Source organism: Cimex lectularius, unplaced genomic scaffold (genome assembly GCF_000648675.2).
Source record: "Cimex lectularius strain Harlan isolate CLEC.00 unplaced genomic scaffold, Clec_2.1 scaffold92, whole genome shotgun sequence".
Taxonomy (NCBI): domain Eukaryota; kingdom Metazoa; phylum Arthropoda; class Insecta; order Hemiptera; family Cimicidae; genus Cimex; species Cimex lectularius.
In genome coordinates, this window is record NW_019942502.1 from 1,142,904 (window position 1) to 1,165,191 (window position 22,288).

At 34.0% G+C, this 22,288-nt stretch overlaps 1 protein-coding gene across 1 annotated transcript; it reads left to right on the forward strand.

Moving 5' to 3' along the window:
- The first annotated feature begins 1,978 nt into the window (after positions 1 to 1,978).
- LOC106667175 (sorting nexin-17) lies at positions 1,979 to 21,331 on the forward strand. The gene is made up of 10 exons (XM_014394933.2): positions 1,979 to 2,201; positions 2,260 to 2,452; positions 10,324 to 10,499; positions 10,567 to 10,657; positions 10,722 to 10,806; positions 14,562 to 14,724; positions 14,783 to 14,989; positions 15,059 to 15,253; positions 15,320 to 15,433; positions 18,068 to 21,331. The coding sequence occupies exons 1-10, from the start codon at positions 2,145 to 2,147 to the stop codon at positions 18,215 to 18,217; spliced, it is 1,431 nt and encodes a 476-aa protein (XP_014250419.1). The 5' UTR covers positions 1,979 to 2,144; the 3' UTR covers positions 18,218 to 21,331.
- Positions 21,332 to 22,288: the final 957 nt, after the last annotated feature.

A 22,288-nucleotide genomic window follows, 5' to 3' on the forward strand; every position in this document is an offset into this window, starting at 1 on the left:
TTAATTATATGTTTACATTTGTTTTAGTAATTACAAGTTTCGCATTCAAAACAGCCCACTCTAACAAACATTTATTTTAAATAAACTGAAGTTTTTATTTTTTAACAGGTTTAATTATAAAATATAATGTATAATATATATATCATATTTATATGAATTATATAAGTGGAAATTCTGATCCCTTTTTTTCAACCAGGGGAAAGGTCAAAATTTAAATTTCAAATCGTTTCTACAAATTTGAACTGGTCAAAAAATTTTTAAATAAGTTAACACTGTTGTAGTTTCATTGTTTTTTATATTTTCACAAAATATTCTTCCATCCGCATATTCTGAAAAAAATGAAATCTTGACAAAAAATATATTTAAATCATCATTTCATAAACTAACTAAATAATAAACTTCTTTTTTATCTACATAATAAAAACAATATAAAATTAATTAATTATAAATGTAAGCATATAAATTAATTATATGTTTACATTTGTTTTAGTAATTACAAGTTTCGCATTCAAAACAGCCCACTCTAACAAACATTTATTTTAAATAAACTGAAGTTTTTATTTTTTAACAGGTTTAATTATAAAATATAATGTATAATATATATATCATATTTATATGAATTATATAAGGGGAAATTCTGATCCCTTTTTTTCAACCAGAGGAAAGGTCAAAATTTAAATTTCAAATCGTTTCTACAAATTTGATCTGGTCAAAAAAATTTTAAATAAGTAACACTGTTGTAGTTTGTAGTTTGGTAGTTTCATTTTTTATTTTTATGCAAGGTATTAATTGAAATGAAAAAGTTAGTGTCACGAGCAGGATTCGAACCCATGACCTTTGGCTCAATACAAGGCTGCTCTAACCACTTGTCATGATAGCTAAAGTGGTTAGAGGAGCAGCATATTAAACCGAAGGTCAAGGGTTCGAATCCCGCTCGTGTCAGTAACTTTTCATTTCAACCAAAACCTTACATAAAAAGATTAATTAATGATTAATGTCGGCTACAACAATGACACGGTGCACATCACTGTAAAGGTCCTGGGTTTGAATCCAGCGGCCCTTGTCTTCGAACATGACATACAAATGGGCTTTTTTTTTTTTTTTTTCAAAACCACTGGCATCTCGAGAGTTAATTTAAACTCTGATATTGCAAACCGAAAAAAAAAAAAAAAATTGAATGTGAAAATTTTATTCTTATGAGAAATTTAAATTGCAACATTAATAATGCTAATTCAAGTTAATCATAATATTTTAAATATTTTCTATTCTAAAAACTAGCACCAATATGAAAAAGTAATGAAAATAGGGATGTCAAGCACAATATTCATTGCATTATTGTTATTCAAGATTTTTAACCTTAAAAATATATTTATAACATATATTTATGTTTAATCATTTATATTAGCTTTATTTATGCAATAAAAATTAGTTTTTTAGAGGTAACAAGGTAAGAAAAAACTGGAAGATTGCCTAGGGTGACATTCTTTACATAATTTCTTGTCAATCATGCTGTTGTTTATCTTTTTATAATTAATTTATATTAGCTTTATTTATGTAATAAAAATTAGTTTTTGTAACGGTAAAAAGCTAGAAAATTTGGTAAGGAAAAAATTGGAAGAGGATGGTAAATGACATCATGCTTTACTGAATTCGTTGTTGTTTATCCTTAAAAATATATTTACTACGTATAGTTATGTTTATTAATTTATATTAGCTTTATTTATGTAATAAAAATTAGTTTTTGTAACGGTAAAAAGCTGGAAAAATTGGTAAGGAAAAAATTGGAAGAGAATTGTTGAGGAACATCATCAATAAGTTCTAAACAATGAATTATTGTACAAAATCATTGAATTTTTTTTGTAAAGTTTCATTTTATCATAGTAATAAGTGATTTAAATATTGTGATATTAAAATATTAAAGTCGAGAGAATTGTCATGGGGAAGTTTTGTGGCTTTCAGTTACATTGGTGCTTCTGACAGGATCCAGCTGTGGTTTAAGTATCCCCGACTCTGGGTCACAATAATGAGGCTCCCCGTGGATTGATTGCCTCCCGACTTCCAGGACGACCCGGGGAAGCGTATTATGCTCGAGACGGGCTGAGTTTTTTTCTTATTTACCACTGACAACTCGTTTCCTTCCTGAGATGCACTTTTCCATCCCTTCGACCGAGGAGTGCAACGGGCAAGGTGGCACTTACACCGTAAGTCGCATCGTTTTCGTCCCAACTTCTCCTTATGACTGATTTGTTTTATGCTCAGGGCTTCCACATCCACATCAACGGCGAGTACCACTGCACTGTCAGGTACAAACAACTTTACAACCTCTGCGAACAGCTCAAGCGGATCAGCGAGGATGAAAATTTTCCTCCTTTTCCTTCCAAAAAATACTGGCCCCTTACACCGAACCAACTGGAGGAGAGGAGGTCGCAGCTAGAAAAATACATTCAAGCTGGTAATTACGAAGTTTTTATTTTACACAAGCACAAAATGAAACCATCTCTCAAAGAAAAAAATATATTAAAAAGAGTCTGCGGGTAATAGAATGAAGGTTGATAGTGCGTCTGCGAGTCTGTTGGTTAGGAATGGTGGCAGACCAACAGCCACGATCACCATAGCCAGTCAAGCTACATTTCTTAAAGTTATGTACAATAAAACTAAGTATACAACATCTGTGATTGTAGATGGACCCAGTGCCAGTTCAACATGGTCAAAGTGGCTTCTTATCTCTTTGAGCTTCATATAATGGCTCTTTATATCGCCTATGCGAATCCTATACCAGCTCCTTACTGACTATGAGTATCATATTTCCCATCTCCTATTAACTTATATATACATTTTTTTATTTATAAAAGTATATTTAGAAAAGATAACAAAATATTACATTTTTTTTTACAAAATAATACTTCTAATGGCATGAACTAATCGTCTGCGAGTTGTCCCTTTTTTAAATTTTTTATTTTGGCATCAAAACATTATACAGCCATGTTACAAAGAATATATACAATTTAAACACTCCACGTTATATTTTCATAGACACATCATTTAAAAATTTTATTATCAAGTTATACACGCTGGGATTCTTGAATAGAGCTCTACTTTCCGTAGTTGGGTGTTTTACTCCTTTCTCCAGATCCTGGTAGAATTTATTTCTGGCTGACGAATGTTGGATGTAGTGAAACATGTGCATTAGGTCCTCCTTTACTCCGCATGTGTCACAATTGTTTTGTGCCGATCTTGTGAAGATACGCTGCGCAGATGCCATGGTTTGTTCTTAACCGATGTATGGTGGTTGTCTTTTTTTGCCATGTCTGGTTGTTAAACCACGGTATTGTTTTCACAAGTGGAAATAATGTTTTATAAGCCATTCCCTTATCTGAGGCAGAGTATTCAGTTTGCCATTCTATTTGAATTCATGTTTCCAATATTTGAAAAAGGTCTGTATAAGGAATCCTTATGATTCTAGGGGTGAGTAACTGTGTGGCATTTTTTGCAAGTTTGTCGGCTTTTTCGTCGCCGTAGATGCCCGTATGTCCTTTAATCCACATGAAAGAGACCTTTTTTTTAAAAGTGGAAAAGTTATCTTTTTTATGTCAGCTACAATATAATTCTTAATGTTAGTAAATGTGTTTTGCAAGACTGGATTGCACTGAGGCTGTCTGTGCAAATTATAATGTGATTCGTTGTAGGAAGGTTGAATGTAAAAAAAGTTAGCGCTGCCTTAATTGCTAATATTCCGCCGAATAAATTGATATCTCTGCCAGCAGGGGAATTGATTCCCCTTTATTGATGCTAGGGCAGAACCAGGAGCATCCAACCTTACCAGACATGAGGGATCCATCGGTGTAAACAGTTAAGCGGTCCTTAGGGAAAAGTTCCTGAAGATCAGCAAGCACTTGTTGATTAACTGCTACGGGATTTTGTCCGGAGTAGTCTTTTAGTACATAGCACATAAGGGGGTTTCTAATTAAGCTCTGTAGAGAAAATTGGAAGGGTATCTCTTTGTTCGATTTTTTCTTGATATTTTCCCAGAGAGGTAAAACTCGTGGTAAACGGTGGAGGTTTTCTCTTTTGCCAATATTTTTTTGTTAGATTCATTATGGACAAATCACAGATGTGCTGAGCTAGAGATGTTTTTTTCACCATTTGGCGCAACACAAACCGTCCTGCCAGTTTTTTCTTCTATGTGACAGTGGCTGATAGTTACATTCAGCTTTGATGACATCATTGGGGGTGCTCTTAAGTTGACCCTTATATATTTACACTTAAATAAAACTTAAATTAACATACAAATTATAAACTTAACATAAAATTATCTCTGCAATTCAGTGCATCTATAATATATCCATACAAACTAAACCAATCTTTCCCATTTAAAAGGTCTATATACTCACGGAATGTCAAACGACATCTGTGGAACCAAATTAATCCGTTTTCCGAAGTTGGACAAACTGCCAAAAAATAAACAAATCTTCCACTGTTTTTAGTTTACAGATATGACATGCTTGGTCTCTTTTCTCCAACCAAGGCCTAAAATTTAAATGTAATAATTGACCTCTCGTGCAAAAAACAACCTTGATCAAATTCCAGTTGTCTTCCTTGTACAAGTAATTGTTGTCTCCAAGATCGAAATACAATTCCTTGTATATTAAATGGTAACTAGAACATCACTTTTCTTAAACATTCTTCTTTATGATGAGTTTCTACTGCCTGCAATAATTGTACTGCCCAAATTTTGAAATCTTTTGCATCTGTAAAATTTATACGAGAACTACAGTTCAATCCGGAAGACAACACTTCCAGTTCTTTAAAACAAAAAATGTTGTTTTTAATTATCTCCTGTGCAAGGAGGTAAGGGCAAACGATCTTGTTTCAGACCCAAAACCCGCTGTATATAATTTATATGACTCCTCAATGTATACACAAACAAAGGTCTAAAGCCTATTTCCAAATAAAGAAAATAACGGTGTGGTGGGAGCGCCAAACAACTTCTTAATAAAAAAACAAGGAAGTTTTTCTACCACTTCATAGCCCCATAACTTATTAACTTTATATACCGGCTCCTTATTGCCTACGAACGTCCTAAACTGGCTACTTATCGCCTGTGATAGTCTGATATGGGGCTACTTTTTATCTATGAATTCCTACAGTGGCATTCTAAACAGGAGCCATATCTATGTGTGTCCTATCCTGGCTCCTTACCACCTATGAACATACTGGCTCATTATTACCTATGAGCAACATATAAAGGTGGCCATTCACGATCACTCCAAATGGAACCACGCCGAGCCGTCTAATTCCATTTGGAGTGCCTGAAATTTAAGGGAGCATTCTCAACCGCTCCATAGCCAGTTGCTCCGATTGTCATCTAGTGAATTACTTTTTCTACTTAATCTCTTAAGCTAAACTGTTTGTTTATAATATAAAAAGCAAAAAACCGAAGAGAGAAATGGTGTAAGAAGTGGCTCTTGAACAGAAGCCGTAATACCCACATCAATTTGATGAAAGATCTTTCCCTTGTTCCCGCTGATTGGAGGAATTATTTATTTGTCCACTACTTTCCATAAACATGGTAAACTTTTATACAATTCAATCACCTCAACAATACAATCTCAATAAAGAATAAACGTTTTTGACTTTTTGAGAATGTACGACGGAGATGTTTGCTCAGTGACAGAAAGACGGAGACTGCGCCAAAAAAACCACAAGTTTTCCCATTCACGACTAAGCCACCATGCCAATATTCCACCATTCACGCTAGGTTTTCCCATTCACGAACGCAACATTCCGTGGAGTGGCGCGATGGAGTTTGGACTTGTCGAATATTTGGCACAGCCTGGCATGCCAGTTCAGTTTTGCCTTTGACCTGATTTTTGGAACGGTGCTCCGTTTGGACTGCTGGGAGCAATCATGAATGGCAACCTTAATGATTGCTTATCTCCAATGACTTTCTAATAATGGGCTTATTACATATGCATTTCTATAGTGCCACAGTACCTATGAACAGCATATAATGAATGCTTATCTCCTATGACTTTCTGATAATGGGCTTCTTATTACCTACGAATTCCTATAGTAGTACTGTTTGCCTATGACTATCCTATACTGGCATCATATCACCTCTGATCATCCTATACTGGTATCATACATCTATGAACATCCTATACTGGCTCCTTATTGCCTATGAGAATCATATAAGCTGCTTAAACTTGCTGCTTATCTCCTGTAACAATCTGACAATGGGCTCATTACTACTTATGAATTATTATAGTGGCACTCTATCGCCTAGGAGCATCATACACCTATGAGCATCCTATACTTGCTCCTTATTGCCTATGAACAACATATAATGAATGCTTTTCTCCTATAACTTTCTGATAATGGGCTTCTTATTACCTATGAATTCCTATAGAAGTACTGTTAGCCTATGACCATCCTATACTGACATCATATCACCTATGAGCATCCTATACTTGCTCCTTATTGCCTATGACCATCCTAAAATGGCTCTTTATTGCTTACAAGCTCTTACTTATTACATATGAATTCTTATAGTGGCACTGCATCGCCTATGAACATCATATATTTACTTGCTCCTTATCTCCTTTGAGGTCCTGCACTGGTACATTATCACCTACGAGTATCCTATACTATTGCCTAAGTGTTACATATTGGCCCATTATCTCCTATACTGGCTCCTTATTGTCCATCGGTTTCTTATGTTGGCTCCTTATTTTCTATGGGTTTCTTATGTTGGCTTGTTATCTCCTATGAGTTTCTTGTTGGCTCTTTATCTCCCATATGTATCTATACTGGCTCCTTATTTTCTATGGGTTTCTTATGTTGGCTTGTTATCTCCTATGAGTGTCCTATGCTGGCTCTTTATTACCTATGTGTTTCTTGTTGGTTCGTTATCTCCTATGCGTATTTATACTGGCTCCTTATTTTTTATGGGTTTCTTATGTTGGCTTGTTATCTCCTATGAGAATTTATACCTCCTTGGTCCATTACTCAGTTGAGTATTACTGATATCCTTCTAAATCCTAGCATCAAAAATATTAGTATTCTGGAAGAGTTCTATTAAAAGATTAAAGAGTTGTAACAAGTGGAACTTCCAAGGGAATTAGTCAATGAATATAAATATTTAAGCTGGGAACACAATTAACTGATGCAACACTATGCGATGCTACCCGATTCTACCCAATGCCTTGTCTCGTTTTGGTAGGGTGTGCAGACAGAGTAAGGTAGCGTTGTGTGGCATCAGGCAGATGTGCACGGGGGTAATACAATCTTATGGAAAATTGGACTTTGGATTTGTGTCCGGTAGCATCATGTAGTGTTGCATGGTGTGTTCCTGCTTTAGATGTTGTACACACTCCCCGACTTGTGATGTGGAACAAAAGCAAGATATCTGCAGCAAGATTAGCCCTTAATACCAGGGTCGACCAGGGTGTCATCCCGATCAAATATATATTCCCAGTCTTTAACTGTGTGCTGTTCCATCCTTTGCTATGGGTGATGAGTATGGTGGTTTCAGATTAAGACACAACAAATAAATTAATTTTTATCGTACTTCTTCCATTTAATAATATTCTCCTAAGGTATTTTTCATTAATATGTATTGCTTTTCTTTTGAGTCGTATAGTAAATTATATATATAGGAAATCCTTGTTTGATGGCAGATTGCAAAGAGCTCTGATAGACGGTTGTAAACCGTATATACTTTGGATATTAAATGAAATACTTTGATTGAATGTGTAGAGATTTAATTATCTGAATAATTATCTTCGATTGAATATATAAAATATATTTTGCATTGTATAAATTCACTTTTCCACATCCAAAATGTAATTGTAATATGTAAACAATGTTTGTAAATCCCAGGCCCTGAAGATGATCTCAATAAAGATCGAAACGTTGGCACGATAAAGAAAATGTTTTTCTGAAACCTACATTCCACCAGAGCGCATCTCACGATTTCTAAATAAATATCGATTAACGGTCACTAATCACCACACATATTAAATAAGATTCACTTGTATAAACTAAAATTTTTTATTAGGGGTGAAGGTGGCTGCAATGGTTTAAGCATTGGCATGGTGTTCATTGCTGTAAGGTAAAGGTCCTGGGTTCAAATCCAGCGGCCCTGCATTTGAACTTTGCATACTTAAAATAGGTTTTTTTTAAAGGCCAGCAGCCGCCCTAGGGTTGATATCACCTCTGCTGTTGCAAATCCTCTTAAAATAAACAAATAAATAAATATTTCTTCAATTGTATTCCTGGCATCATGTATACAAATATATTTCCTTCGATAATTATTATAAAATAAAAATATCTAATTTCTTTAGAAAATAATATAAGCACGGATGTTTAAAAGAAGAGTTTGTTGATGTGATTTCCACTGAGGACATCTGGCTGATATCTTGTTAATTTATCATAATGAAAATGTTTGATTATTCGCTCTAATCTAATAATGGACTATAATGGCCAAGTGGGTTAGAGTTGCGGCTAGTTTATCACTGACCATTTGGTTCAATTTAAAATTTTTCCCTTGGAATTTTCCTTTGTGATCTTTCATCCATGAATGGTTATATTTTATCAATGAGAAATTAAATAATAAATAAAAAATTTAAGCAAAATAAGAAAAAAAGTCTAATATAATAAAAATGTAAAAACTATTTATTATGAGCTTTTACTCCGTTATAAAATAAATTAAATATTCCTATGGAAATTCAAGTATTCTAAGAATAGAAAATTTATTTTATTAACTTGATGTAAATACATCGGTGAGTGCACACCTTGGAATTTTATTTATTGAAGTTCGGGCTTTCTAACCTTCATAAAAAGTTGTTTCCTGCCTATTTTCAGAATTTAAAGATGTGCTCATATTACATCAGCAAGGACATAAGGTAAAAACTGCTCATCGAGTGGTCTTTTACTACAATAAGTTTTAATATTTTGGCTAAATATGGTATAATATTAATTTAGTTCAATAATCCTAATCTTGGTTTCCACAAAAAAAAATAAATAAATAAATAAAAAATAAAAATAAATAAATAAAACCCTTATGATAAAAATTATATATAATACAGTAAGCTTCTAGTTCAGTTGGATTTTTACTTCTACAACTTATTTGACTTGATATCTACTTTCTTGGTTTTTTTTATTGCTCGAAATAAAAATATCGTATAGAAAGAGCAAATTTTAGTTGGTCTGTTATTCCTTCAGATGTCTATCCGCTGATTTGACTTATTCTTTTTTATCTGACTTTTTGACGATTGTCACTGGCAAAACCCTAATCTTGTGAAGGATAAAAAATATGTGATAAAAATTATTCAAAGGAAGAACTAGATTGATAGTAAAATAGTTGGTCACTTCACCAAATCTCAAAGGAAATTTTTGTCATTCGTCAAAACTAATTCTTATATGAATTTTATTATAAGACAACTCATTAGTCTATTTTGTTAATCACACATTTTGTTGTTTTTTTAAACCATTTTCAAACATGAAATTAATTCCCTCTATCAAATTCCTAGGAGAGTATCTAATGAGGATGTCTGAGATTTCTTAAGATAAGATCATTACTGAGAAAAACGATAAAATATATTGTTTAAATGTCAAATGTTATTTATATACTTTTTGAGTGTTGTGTTCTTTTTTAGTCTTGACAAATCCATTTGTTATTGTATTAAATGTATTAAAAATAATAAAAATAAATCAATAGATAAAACGATGCGTTTGACTAAAATGGCAAAATTGTCAACAACTTATCTAATGAGGAAGACAACATATCTTAAAATAGGGCATTTGCAGGAAAAGTGATAAAACAGGAAAAAATCTTAAACTTTCGATTAGATTGTTATGAAACTTTGAGTTTCAACTTTTCAAGGAAAAAATTTCTTTTGTTCATTTCGTATAAATTGGACTATAATTATCTGAAAAATGCAATAAAGGGCTAGAATTTTTTGGCTGTTTTATCCCTTATGGAAGTCCGGGATGACACTGGGAATGGTAATCAAGCTAGGAAAACAGCTGATCACCGTGGGCCCTTTATATTGTACTCGATTTGAAAATTGTACGTGAGCACGGCAGCGAGTCATTACATCCCACGTTCGGAGTATAAAAAAAAAATTATTGAACGATCTCTTTTTCTGTTTGTTTTTTGTGTATATTGAGAGTGAATGTATTTATAAGCGTGAATGTGGTGTGAAAGGGCTAGTGGAATATTGAGTACCTCTTCGACCCTCAATTAGATTACTTATTTCTTTACAGTAGTAATTCTTATCCTTGGTTTTTGTTTAAAATTAATTTATCGTTTTTCCCTAGTCGGCCAGAGTTATTCGACGCCATGCAAGGAGCTTTTCAATGGATTTTTGCTCGCTGCTCAGCAGGAATCAACAGGAGAGAGAGCTCGGGGAGTTAGTATAGATGTATTTTTGCTGAATGGTTTTAAAATAACTGTCAATGCCAATTCTAATGATAGATCAAACTCTGTCTTGGAGGTAATATCGTTTGATTCCAATAGAAACGTTTGTATTTATTTTTTAAATAATTTTTGTTGAATTTCAGAATGCCTGCAGCCAAATAAATCTACCAAGTGTCTATGTGTATTATTTTTCATTGTTTTTAATCAAAAAGGAGGAAAATGGCGAACTCTCAAGTATGGAAATGAAAATTAAAAATTAAACGTGAATAATTAAACTGTTTTTTCATTTTCTTTTCAGTTATTAGGAAACTACAAGACTTCGAGTCGCCATATTTGACTCAAAAAAATATTTCAGAAAATTTAAAAATTATGATTAGAAAAAGGTAATCTACATTCGATATTTCTAAATACCATTTGCTTGGTTAGGGCAGTTGTGTAATGGTTTTTCATCAAAAAGTGAAAACTTTTTTGTAATTTCACAAACTTTTAATTTCATAGTTTCTTCCTACGCTAAAATTTCATAATCAGCTCAAATGTTGCCAAGGGTCTAAAACAAACCCTAGATGTATATAATTTAAAAAAATGCAATTTCAACATGTGTTCTTAGGTTTTATAGTCTTTTTCTTAATAATAATTAAGCTAGCTAGCAAATAGCTTTTCATTGGCATGACTGATTTAAATCAATAATGTATTTTTCCATGAACAAAGTTACATTAATTTACATTTTGTGGGTTGCGTAAGATATATTCCGAAATATGATGTGTTATGTAAGTTGATGACGAATCAAAATTACTGATTCACCTTGTATGACTCAACACAATTTAATTCTAAATTTTTTTAACTGGAAATAAGACTTTTCTTCATTCAAGTGAGGAAATTTCACCAGCTGGAGTGAAACACTCCCAGCACATATGTTGGCATTTTTTAAATGATAAGATAACTAAAACACACTAACACCATAAACCGAAGAATGTAATATACATATTTTAAAGCGTGTTTTTGTTGGGGGGGGGGTGAAAAAAGGGCCAGGGGTGACAGTAGAAATCGAACCCACCATTCACTTTCTTAAAATATAAAATTCAAACTTTTAAAAGATAGCACATCACATGTGGCACACATTTGCTTATGACAGCCCTACTATGTCCCCGTATTGCTTATGAGCCGCATGTACTAGCTCGTTATTACCTATGATAGTTCTATAATGGTTGTTCATTGTCTGTGAGCATCCTATAATGGCTTCTTATCACCTATGCGCATCCTATACTGACTCCTTAAGGCCTATAATGAGCATTGCATAATGGCTTGTTATTTTCTGTGACAGACCTAGAATGGCTCCTCATCGCCTATGAGAGTCCTACACTGGCCCCTTTTCACTTATGAGCATCCAATACTGGCTCCTTATGACCAATTGCTCCTTATCCTCTTTAAAAATCCTGTAATGGCTCCTTATGGTGTATGACCTGTGACCAGGTGGTTTGGTCACATTAATTGCCTGTCCTTTTTATTGTGGAAAGATAAGGATTCTTTGAGGAGGAAGACTGGGAATACACAAATTTTAATAATAAATAATTTTAAAAGAAATTATTTAAACAATCATTGGTTATTTTGAACAAACTCGGGAAAAGAAAAACCAAAGAGGGTATCCATCTGGATCGAAACGGAAACAGTTTTACATTTAAGATTACATTTACTGATTTTAAAAAGGATTTAAATTTATTAAAGGGGAAAAAAAACATTTACTAAATTAGTGCTCTCCAGAGCGGAAAAAATGAAATAATAACATTCAAACACGGCAACAACGATCAATACGCCTAACCGCGATTTGAGTTAAGAATTTCTTCCTTCCAGTTTCAGAGCAACACTCCTAATCTCTCAGATCGTGCTTTCCCCACTTCACGCCTGTCCGTACCTCCGATTGTGGACTCAGTCCTCTTGTCACGAGGGCGCTCCGTGACAGACCATTGTAATGGCTCATTATCTCCTGTGACAGTCTTATAATGGCTCCTGATCAGCCATGAGCATCCCTATACTGACCCCTTATTGCTTATGAGCCTCGTATATTTCCTTCTTATCTCCTATGACATCTTAATGGCTCCTTATTGTCTATGACAGTCCTATAATGGCTCCTTATGAGCGTTGTATAATGGCTTATTATCGCAGGCTTATTAGGACAGTCTTATAATGGCACATCATCTAAGATCATCCTATACTGGCCACTTATTGCCTATGGGCATTGTATAGTTGCTCCTAATCACCATTATCCTATTATCCTTATGACGATCATGTACTTACTTGCTCTTTATCTCCTTTGACAGTTTTTTAATGGCCCCTTATCACATTTGAGCATCCTATAATGGTTCCCCATAGCACTGTATAATTGCTCATTATCGCCCATGACAGTCCTATCTATAATAACCATAATGTACTTGCTCTTTGTCTCCTATGAAATCCTGTAATGGCTCATAGCATTATATAATGGCTCATTATCGCCCATCACAGTCCTATCTATAATGACCCATTATCTATTAGCATCCTATACTTACTGCATATGAGCCTCGTATATTTGCTCCTTATCTCCTATGACATCCTAAAGCCAGAAACACACCCGGTGCTACCCAATGCAAATCCAAACTCCGATTTTCCATAAGGTTGCATTACCTCCGTGCACATCTACCCGATGTTATGCCACGCTAACCTACCCGACGCTCTGCGATCCCCATTGTCCAGATTTTCGTCGGGTCGCATCGAGTACAGTTGAAGACAAAAGAACCGGACACTCATATTTTTATTCTAACTACATGTATTATTGTCGTTATATTAATTACAACATACTTATTTTAATATAAACCAAATTAACTGTGATTAAAAATTAATTAGTTTTTATTTAAAAAATTAATTTTAATGGTTTGGTAGAAAATTAATCAAAACACCAGAATAGGATTTTTTGATATAATGAATTTAACTAACAATTTATTGGCGTAATATACTAAAATTGGAACAATTTATTACATGATTTTGCTCATAAAATTTAATTAACAATTTATTTCATAGTTTTGCTCGTAAAATTACACCATTTTGTAATGTCAGGTAGCATAATGTAATTTTGTCGTTATATTAATTACAACATGTTATTTTAATGTAAACCAAATTAAACGAGATAAAAAATTCATAAGTTTTTACAAACATTGTTTAATTATGATGGTTAGGAGTAACTTTATTTAAAACAATTAAGTTTAACAAACAATTTATTAGATGGTTGTGCTCATAAAATTTAACTAACAATTTATTACAAGGTTTTGCTCAAAATAGTGCATTAAGAACAAAAGATGCATTGCGATTGTGATCGTGATTATTGTGATAAACGCTGTGGACTGTACGCGACGTGTGTTTGCGTCAGATAGATGTGCACACCCCACCAAAACGTGGCAAGGCGTCGGGTAGCATCGGGTAGCGTCGAATGGCGTAGCATTGGGTAAGTGTGTTCCTGGCTTAATGGCTCCTTATTGCCTATGAAAGTCCTATAATGGCTCCTTATCGCCTATGAGCATCCTGTAATGACTCCTTTTGAGCATCACATAATGGCTCATTATCACCTATGACAGTCCTATAATACCTCATCATCTATGATCTAATGTGGCCGTTATTGCATATGAGCCTCTTATACTTGCTCCTTATTGTGTATCCCATGTTGTACCCCACCGATCTATTCATGTGGTGAAGGGTGGGATTCCAAAGACTCATAACAGCACGAGAAAACAAAACTGTCGTGAACGACTAATAATTTTACAGTTTGCTTGCTATCGACTTGCTAGATGTAATCTGTTTTACCACGTTCATAAATCATATAGCTCCATGATTCTAACTATAGCCCCCAACAGGCCACTAGTAGAATGTAAAATAATAAATCTTTAATGGGGGCGTCAGTGGCTGCAATGGTTTAGGCATTGACACGGCGGTCATCACTGTAAGGTGAAGGTCCCGGGCTTGAATCCAGCGGCCTTGCATTCGAACCCGACATACAATTGGGCTTTTTTTTCAAAAACACCGGCACCCTGAGGGTTTATATGACCTCTGCTGTTGCAAACCCTCATAAAAAAATAATTATAACATATAACAAATCTTTAATTAATTTTTTTAGTTATTGGGATCCAGGATACGATTTGGAATTGATGCATGACAAATACGCTTTGAATTTACTCTATGTTCAAACAGTATCAGATATTAAAAGGGGATGGATTCTGTGTAATAAAGAGACTAGTGAACAGTTGGCCACATTACAATCAAGGGGGGCAAAAAGAGAGGTAAATTTTACCTTTGGTTTAAAACGCTGTAAATTTTACTGTACGTTTTGATTTTCAGTACTTGGAACTTGCGAGGACGTTGAAATACTACGGGTACATACAGTTTAAAGAGTGCATATGCGATTATCCGACGCCGGATTCAAAGGTGATTGTCAGCGCTGGCCAGAGGGAGTTAAATTTGCGAATCGAGGCTGCAGGAGGTGAGATAAAGGAGCGCGCTTTCAAAGTGACCAGGATGAGGTGTTGGCGCATAATCACGCACAATGTAAGCCTCGGTAGTAAATATTTTATTTACATTTTCCTCTATGCACGCTTTTTTTTCTTTTTTTCCCAGGATATTATTGAAACCGACGAAGAAACAGTTTTGCAAAGGGATCCTCAGCTGGATTTGTCCTTCGAATACCTGATCGCAAAAGACAACCTGCAGTGGATCACAATAACGAGCGAACAGGCCATTCTTATGGCTGTTTGCCTTCAGTCAATTGTCGATGAGCTATTATTAAAAAAATCAAGTGCCAATTTCAAACAGGTATATATTAAAAAAAAAAGATTTTTAATGTTATACATTTTTGTAAAATATATTATTTATCTACAGCCAAAAGATTATCATTATGGGAGCTTCAGTTATATGAAAAGAGACGGAAGCAGCGAACCAACTAACCTCAGCAAATCGATTAGCAGTTCTTTAGATCCAGTCACCTCACCTCAGGTATTTTTTTTTTAAATATTTTGTTTATACATATTACAGAGGTTGAATAAATTATTGGGTTGTATAAGTTAAAAAAAAAAAAAAAAAAAGTTTGTAGCGTTTAATCAATTATTCAGTTTTGCTCCCTTAAGGTGGCATTCACGATCACTCCTAGCAGTCCAAAGAGAGCGACGCCGTCCCCAAAACCACATCAATGGCAAAACTGAACTGGCATACGCTGCTGTGCCGAATATTCGACCGGTCCAAACTCCATCGCGCCACTCCAAATATCTACGGCGCGATGACGGCATGGCACGTTCATGAATGGGAAAACCTGGTGTGGAGGGTGGGGATTATGGCGCAATGACCTAGTCGTGAATGGGAAAACCCTCGTTTTTTTGGCGCAGTCTCCGTCTTTGTGTCACTGAGCAAACATCTCCGTCATACATTCTCAAAAAGTCAAAAACGTTTATTCTTTATTGGTAATGACATCCAATCGAGATTTTATTGTTGAGGTGATTGAAAGTTTACCATGTTATGGAAAGTAGTGGACAATGATTATATTACCATGATAGAAATAAAAGAAATTCGATCCTCAACCAGTTGGTCAACGTTTTCAAAACAAAGGATACAAATGCAATGAGAGATGCGGTATTGATAACCCCTAACAATGATCAGAAATCGTAGTAGAGAACTTAAGTTCTTTGTAGTTCATCCCTGTAGCGAGAAATCGTAATGTGGCTGTCAATGTTCCATGACTGTGAGTGATGATTTCTCTCATGACTGTCTTTTGTTTTCTAATCAAGGGGGTAACAAGCTGGAGTAAATATGAATAAGACATTAATCTTTTTTTGGTAAGGTTGAAATGAAAAAATAGTGTCACGAGGGGATTCGAATCCACGACATTTGGCTAAATACGCCGCTGTGCTAACCACTTGAGCTATCCTGACTTCGATAGTTCGATCCACTCGGGCACCAACTCCCCATCTCAACCTACAACCTTTTGAATTTTCTCTCTTTTTGCCATTTTTTGGAGTCGGAGAGGATCGAAGTCATGATAGCTCAAGTGGTAGAGCAGCGGCCTATTTAGCCGAAGGCCATGGATTCAGATCCCGCTCATGGCACTAGCTTTTTCATTTCAACCAAAACCTTACAAAAAAGTTTAAATAATTGAAAGAAGTAATTTGGTCAATAGAACACTAAATATTATGAATAAATAAGACGTTTCATCCATCCTTAAATAGTTCCTCCAATCAGCGGGTTCAAGAGAAAGATCTTTCATCAAATTGATGTGGGTATTACGGATTCTGTTCAGGAGCCACTTCTTACACCATTTCCTCTTCGATTTTTTGCTTTTAATATGTAAATAAACAGAAGAGTAGCACAAGAGATCGTCATCCATTTTGAGAAGGTAATTCACTGGTTGAGTTTGGAGCGGCTGGCTGTGGAGCGGTCGTGAATGCCCTCAAATTTCAGGCACTGCAAATGGACCTGTATGGCTTGGCGCGGTTCCATTTGGAGTGATCGTGAATGATCACCTTTATTTTGAAACAATGTTTATTCTGAGAAGGCCGTTCTTAATTGGTAGTTTCATTCATGTGGAAAAACCACTAAGCACTCTGATCATCCTTTAACAATCCATCGACGATGAACAAATTCAGTCATGAGACATCGCACGGAAACTTAACATATTTCATGCAAGTGTTTCAACCCATCTAACAGCTGAAAATGTTTATCGGAGCAATAAATGTTATATCTAGATTCGATTCACTAGTTTCGTGGTCCGCTTGACCAACTAATATATTAGAATTAATTAAGGTTTTCAGTTAAAAAGTCAATAGCACGAGCAGGATTTGAACCCACGATCTTCGGCTTGATACGCCGCTGCTCTACCACTTGAGCTATCGTGACCTCGATCCATTCGGACATCAACTTCCCATCTCAACCACACCTTTTGAATTTTCCCTCCTTTTTGCCATTTTTCAATTCAAAACATTCAAAAGGTGTGGTTGAGATGGAAGTTGATGTCCAAGTGGATCGAGGTCACGATAGCTCAAGTGGTAGAGCAGCGGCGTATCAAGCCGAAGATCGTGGGTTCGAATCCCGCTCGTGCCATTGACTTTTTTATCTCAACTGAAAACCTTAATTAATTCTAGTTACATCTAGACTTCAGAAGAATTTATCACGGTGTGTACCATAGAGTGAGTGAGAGGGAATAAGAGAGAAAGAGAAAGTAAGAGTTAGTGAGTGAGAGAGAGAAAGGGAGAGAGGGTGATGGAGTAAGAGTGAGAGAGAGAGTGTGAATGAGTATGGTTAGTGGCCTGATATTCCTCTATCAGATTTACTTTATTCCAGGCTGTAAAACTTTAAATGGGAGCAATTTTACTTCGCCTTAGAACTACAAAAAACATTCATCATTCAAAACCCCTGAGAAATTCTGGGAGGGTTGATTTTAAAAATTACATGGAAAATGGCAAAATATAGTGAAATGAAATGGCTCATAATTTTTTATTAAATTTACAAATGCCTTAAATTTTCATTGAATTTTCTATTAAAAAAAAAAAAAAAAAAAAAAAAAAAGCTATGGACTTTTGGCCTTTTTTGTGACCCAATACTTTGCAATTGATTTAACTTTTTTTTTGTGTGTGTGTTCAGAATGGCACTCCCAGGTCTCCTTCAAGAACGGAACCGACTATGTCAATGAAGCGCCTTTCAGAGAAGTTGAGCAACCTGAAAAACAAGCAAAGGCCGCAGCCGCTCGTAGAAAACGATGCGTTCGAAGGGATAGGCGATGAGGATCTATAATCTGACATATTTCCAAAATGAGTAAATACTAGGGGATTAATCAATAACACTGAATTTGGAAATAATATTGTTAATTTTAATGGTGCTATCTAAGTGAAAGGAAGTAATCTCGTAAATAGTTCTAACGACTCGGCAAACTCTTTTACACCGGGGAGTTGTAATCGTAAATGTGCAATGATACAGTAAAGATTTTTTTAAAAGAAAACGTGTTCAATTCGATAATGCACAATTGTATACTTGAGAAGAGATGTTTATATTTTATCTAAGGGATAAACTTGAATTTTTATACGTATGGAAATGGGTTAAAAAAAAATCAGTTGGAGTTGTGGATGTGTCTTGAAAATTCCTACTTCATGGTCTTTTTTTAATTTTTTAACAGGGATTTATTTATTAATCGATTCTGTGAAAATAATAGTTTAAATTGTACATGCATCGACAATTTAAAATGACACTGACCAGCATCATCGGTTTTTCTTTGAGCACGAATTAAATAAATAATTAATAAAAGTCAATACTCAATCAATAAAATTGATTTTATAATGTAAAAATATAGTAATTTCGTTTATTTTTTTTTCACTCATAGCTGAAATATTCTGTGTTGGAAGAGCCCACATGACTGATTGTTGATTAAAATCATGCTCATCTATTCCAGACTGGTTTTTTAATGTTATTATGCTGATGAATTAAAACAATTAATAATTTAATTGTCATTACCAGACCATTCTATTATTCAGTAGAGTCCTGCTAGATTGGGAAAAATTCAGATTAGCTGTGGTGACGCACCTGATAAAATAAACTTGAAATTTTGGAAAAAGTAGGACAAGGTGATTGTGTAGTAAGTAATTTTGGATCATTCTGATCACCTTATTCGCTGTTTTGGCTTGTGGGATGCTTTGCGTCTTCTCACCATTTTCCATTTTTAACACCTAAAACGAGTCTAATAGACCAAAACATTTGGAAAAGACCAATCTATAAATGATTCTATCAGATCTTCTCTTTGGGCCCTGTAGTTTTGTCATTTCAGTTTGCCTATTCTCGCTGGTTCCGTCTGATTTTCTAAAGAAAACCGCCATGTGTCTGATAGGTCAAAACAGAAACATTACAGGCACATCACCTCTCAGGCCTAACAATTTTGGATAAAATGTACACTGAAAAATTGACCGTAAAATTTGGATGGGCTTAATACCACAAAAATTATTTTCCAATGGAAAAATCCTCTACACTATCAGAAATGTGATCGGATTAGACGGGCATTGACCTGTCAGATGCACCTCGGTTTCTCACATAATTCAGTTTGTAATAATAATTTTTGTTCAAACCCACTACTGAAGATGTCGAGAATGTGAAATGCATCAGGTGGACTAAAACGGAAAATACCAAGCTACAGGCCTATCACCACGAAGGTCTGATTATTTTAAGATGAACCTTCATCAAAATATCGGCAGTAAAATTTTGAATGTGGCAATCCACAAAATTGTCCATTAATACTTCACAAACCATATTTTCCAGAAAAATAATCCTCAAGAAACATGTTGAATTAGACAGCTTGACGGATGCATCTCAATTAGTCACATAACTCAGTTTTTAATAATAATTTTAGCTCAAACCCACTACTGAATATGATGAGAACCCGAAACATGTCTGACAACCAAAACAGAAAGGATTAAACTATAGGCCCATCTTCAGCCCTGCTTGGTAGGGCTAACAATTTTAAGATGAACGTTAAAAAATCAGCAGTTCAGATGAAAAATAGTCAGAAAAGTGGGACTTTGCTGTAACATTTTTTTTTTTTTTAATGTTTAACAATGACCAGCATTGGTTCTTGAGAATTAATTCGACATATTTTTCAACTCTATGTCCGTGCTGAGTATCGTAGCGAATCGTAGGCCTAAAATTTCCCACAATACATTTTTGTGAAAATTGTTCGTTATTGTTGCTCGTTTTTGTACAATTTGCTCACTTTTCAATGTTCATTAACTATTTCCCTTATCAAAAGTAAGATAAGTTTTCCCTTAGAGCCACCATATCTGTTACATATAAGTTATTTACAAAAATCTCCCCTTTTAAAGATTTATCTCTCAATTTATTTAGTATTTTTATATATTCTTATGAAATATTCATTATAATTAATATAAGTTAAATAATTAAGCAAAAAGTAATATTATTAATCAATAAATTAAAAACAAGGTATGATTTTAAATGATGAGCAGAGAATTTAAGCTTGTTAAAAGTGTCGAGCTTTTTTTGTTCATTGGTGGATGTTTATTAGTTACTTTTATAAATCTTTGGGCCAAATTAACTGTAGTCCGTCCCAAAAACCTTTCAGACGATGTATCAACTCTAGAAATAGTTGAGATTTGTTTTCAACGTCCGGTAGGATGGATGAGTTGACGCAATAATATTTAAAAGTTCTGTTCATCTATAGTTTTAATTTTTGTCTATTTCCACACTATAGTTATATGAAAAAAAAACTATTATATAAATTCATTATTTTTTGTGGTCCGCTTGACCAATTAATTGAATACTATTATGTAATTTGTTCAGAGTACAAATTTGTTTCCTTAAACGATATTATTGTGATTTTATGATCTTGATGAATTTTTAATATTGTTAGGTCCCCATTTTGTGCATTTTGATTTTTTCACGACTCGTGCCAATATTTTTATCTCTCTTGATGTCATTTAAAGGTATGACTAAGTACCATGACTTTGAAATGTATAGTTAGTTTCAAAATGTTAAAATTATCATTATAAAAATCTGTAGATAATATATACGGAAATAAAGGCATATGATTTTGTATCAGAAATAGTCTTGTATATTTACTATGTGATATATATTTTATTGTTGGCTCTATAAGTGTATTTATAATTTATATAAATAGATGAAAAGATGTGTTTAATATCTCCTTATCTTGTTATCAAATGGATCGTCCGTTTGAAATTTTCTTATATAAATGTGATGTTACATTCGATACTTTTCTTTCCAACATTGAGCATTCCGACAGAACGAATTCTTAATCAAATAGACTTTTAGAGTCATGTCCATTTTATATGAGATTTATAAATATTTTAAAATATACATTTACAAAATAAAAGTTTTTACTTTTGCTACTTATTCTCCTTTTCATGGTTTCCACATTGTTTCCTTACTTTCTTCAAAAACACTTGACTACTGGTTGCTTTATACATACTGTTACTCAGTTTTTCTATACTAACTTGCTCCATCCTTTATTAATAAAATCATAAACCTAAATCAATACCAATCCTGTAACTTATCACTATCTAAATGCATACCCAAATTGTATAATCAATACGAATTGTTAAAAGAAAAATTAAATACAATAAATTAAGATCATCTAACACTAGGAAAAAGTAATTGTTTTGACAGTAGTTGGATAAATTTTCAAGTGAAAAACTAAATCAGTTTCATCATCTCAATCGCCCTTCACCAGCTTATTCCAGTCCATTAGAATTTCAATAAAACAGATTTATTGCCATAATAAAATTGTTAGCAATTGATGATGTGAAATTTATTTGTTCTGGAATATTCCATTCATGATTAGGTGGGATTACATAAAACACTTTTTTTGCCCTTGACCTAGCATTTGTCCCTTTATTGCCTACAAGTCATAAAAATGCTCATAATCGCCTACGAGTGTCCTATGTTGTCTCATTATTGCCTAGGAATGGCCTATATTGGTTCATTATCGCCTAGGAATGTTCTATACTGGCTCATTGTCCTCTACTGGTGTTATCACCTATACCACCACACTGACTCCTTAATGCATATGATACACCTGGTCTGGCTTAAATGGTGTATGAGTGGTAAACATTCATACAATTAAATTGGGTAATAAATTAAATTTATGGACTAGATTTAAAGTAGTTATTTTTTAAATTAGGTAGGAAAAAGTTCTGTTTCTCTTGTTTTTCACTTTTTAAACCAGTTTTTTTTTTTTGTTCTTGTTTATGTATTTTCTTATTATTTATATATTTTCATGAAGGTCTAATAACAACAAGTGATTAAAAAATACCAGTAGATTTCAGTTGTTTTTCTGTTTTTGTGCTTTAA

Bases quoted from the DNA above. Each gene is read 5' to 3' on its own strand.
- LOC106667175 (XM_014394933.2), top strand. From the start codon at position 2,145: ATGCACTTTTCCATCCCTTCGACCGAGGAGTGCAACGGGCAAGGTGGC. The intron at 2,202-2,259 runs GTAAGTCGCATC...TTTTATGCTCAG, and splicing joins GGCAAGGTGGCACTTACACC to GGCTTCCACATCCACATCAA. The intron at 10,807-14,561 runs GTAATCTACATT...TAATTTTTTTAG, and splicing joins AAAATTATGATTAGAAAAAG to TTATTGGGATCCAGGATACG.